Genomic DNA, 2,500 nt, shown 5'->3' with positions numbered 1-2,500 from the left:
TTTAATGTGGCTATCAGCAATGCAGACAAGATGCTTGATAGAGCCAAAGCTCATTTTGTTTTCCCTCTGAAGAATAATTCTTTTAAAAAGAGATGCAAAACTGAAAATTTAAAAGATTTGCAAAACTCGCCTACTCTAAACTTATGGATTTCCTTATTATGTTATATTGATTAAATTCCTTTAACAGAGTTATGATACTTACACTTAACAAATACAGCATTGATTAATTCTATTGTTTATTTTTTGTTTCTCAGTGTTATGTAAAATTTTATAGCTTCATGCTTAGAAATTCCGAGGCTACTAACTGTAATAATAAACAGCATACCTGTTATCAATATGCAGTGCCCGAATTTAGAGCAGAGTATATCCACATTTTAAGAATCACGCAATTTGAAAAAATATGAGGGCATTGAATATTGATATAGTGTTTAAATATACATACAATAAAGGAAAATTGATATGCTGTCTGCTTGATATTCTTCTCGTTTGGTACTGGTCTCCTGTTGAATACATTACAGGTGGAACATAAATGGTGCGCAGCATTTTCCTGCCGGCAGCTAAGTAAATTTGAAAATTCTCTTCAGACTCTGTGCTTCGTGTCTTAACTCACCACAGTTATGTCCGCGGCTCAAAATTTTTGTGTGCGTTTGTCAGCTGCTTATAGATTTATACTCCAAGGATTCACGGTACGAGGTTTTGGTAAATTGTATTTTGGTGCTTGCCTTGATTGACTGACGAAGATGTAGATATTAAGTTTTGAAGTACAGTTTTCCTTACCAGTGATTGGTTGCAGAGCTTGTGTGCAATGTATTCAGGTAACCCTTTTCTTTTTTTTTTTTAATTATCATTCTTTTTTTTTTTCCAAGATATTTCTCTAGCTTTTACTATCTCCTAGTAAAAATTTGAGCGGTGTTTCATCCTGCATTTCTACCACTTAAGATTTTGATATTTTCATTATATTTCTTTCCTCCATCCCACCCTTCTTTTTGTCTGTCATTACAGTTTGCATTTTCCTCTTCTAGATAGCAAGATCTTCTCATATATAAAGAGAAAAGCATTGCTCAAAAAAAAAAAAGGCCCATTACTTTCATTAAATGCTTGTGGTATATTGTATATACATGCAAGGTTCATTTTTATTACATCAGTACCCAGGATTAGTCATAGTACGTAATTATCATGAGAGATAATTGCTACATTTAATAACCTTAGTTTTCATTAATTGCATGGTAGTTAATCATAAGAACTCTACTATATATATATGTAGTTTTTAACCCTAATTCCATGCCCATTTTATCAAAATTTAGAGTATGATGATGAGTATTGCCAACCCAGACTCTCCCCCCCCCCCTACATACAGCATCCCCCCCCCTCCCACCGAAAGTCTCTGAAACGAACGTGATGATTAAATAACTATTATTGCCATTGCAGGAGTGATGTTATTGCTACCCAAGAGTATGGCCCAAGCTGTCAATGGACCGACAATGTAAGCTATTCCCACCTTTTATTTCTCCCCGCCCCCCTCCCTTTTCCTTATGTTATTTTGTTTTATTTTTATGTGTATTTTGTTTTAAATTTATTTTTTGTCTCCCCTTTTTTAATTTTTTATTTCTTTTTATGTTCTGTTTGGTTTCCTTTTTCTTTTCTCCCCTATTTATCTCTTTTTTCTTACTGTTTGTTTATCTATTATTGATATTACTCTCTTTTTTTATATACATATTTCTTTAATTTTTTAATGAGAGATATACTGTGGACAAAATTTTGCAAAATATGTAGGCTCCTAACATAAGTAATTGCTTCTAATTTCCTGTTAAGTTACATGGCTGAATATTTTCTTATTTCTTGTCTTTTTACTCCTTTCTCGTGTTTATCCTTCTTTTTCCTGACTTTTCTAACATTTTACATTTTATTTTTTCATTTACTTAAGACTATATGGCATGTTATTGGCATTAAGTCTACAGTTAGTAGAGGTTAATTGGTGTTCTCTTTGTATTAGTCTTAATAGTTGATAATAAAATATAAAAACTAGAGTAAGTTGATCATACTTGATGCTGCAACATTTTAGAAAAAAGGATTTATCTGAGTCACTAAATAATCACAGTAACTTGAATTATTGTTTTCTAATTTGTATTATTTTTTTGTATTATTTGAATGAGGTTTGTCTACTTCCTTACCTTTTCTCTCTATCTCTCCTTACCCGTTTCTTCCTCCCCCCCCCCCCCCTTTTCTTTTCCTTTCCTTTGCCTTAATTTGAATACAAAGCTCTACAGGGTAATGTACTTTTCCTTACTATTATCTGTCACTTTCTCATTTTCTCTCTACCTTCATTTTGAATCTCTGCTTTCTCTTGTGCTTTGGCAGGCGAATGCTTATCCACATTTTGCTCGGGTTACGTTACTACTTATAATTAGAAAGCCACGTCTATGCACTGCATACCCAATCTGTCTGCTAGCTTCTAGGTGATGCGAGACAGCAAGCTACAGACTTAGGTAGTTCCCAGCAT

The 2,500-nt window shown here is 33.2% G+C and overlaps 1 protein-coding gene across 6 annotated transcripts in view; it reads left to right on the top strand.

The window, feature by feature from the left end:
* Positions 1-2,500, top strand: part of LOC125033522 — a 30,368-nt gene that overhangs the window by 4,042 nt on the left and 23,826 nt on the right. For 5 of the 6 annotated variants that reach the window (XM_047625088.1, XM_047625086.1, XM_047625087.1 and 2 more), the window contains one exon: positions 1,429-1,483. The exons of the other annotated variant lie outside the window; for it this stretch is intronic. In XM_047625088.1, coding sequence (XP_047481044.1) covers positions 1,471-1,483 — 13 coding nt within the window. In that variant the 5' untranslated portion in view covers positions 1,429-1,470. The remainder of the gene's footprint in view (positions 1-1,428; positions 1,484-2,500) is intronic. 6 annotated transcript variants of the gene reach the window in all.

The sequence above is a fragment of the Penaeus chinensis genome, chromosome 16, assembly GCF_019202785.1.
Source record: "Penaeus chinensis breed Huanghai No. 1 chromosome 16, ASM1920278v2, whole genome shotgun sequence".
NCBI classification, from domain to species: domain Eukaryota; kingdom Metazoa; phylum Arthropoda; class Malacostraca; order Decapoda; family Penaeidae; genus Penaeus; species Penaeus chinensis.
The sequence above is the reverse complement of the archived record's forward strand: the minus strand, read 5'-3'. Positions and strand labels throughout refer to the sequence as shown.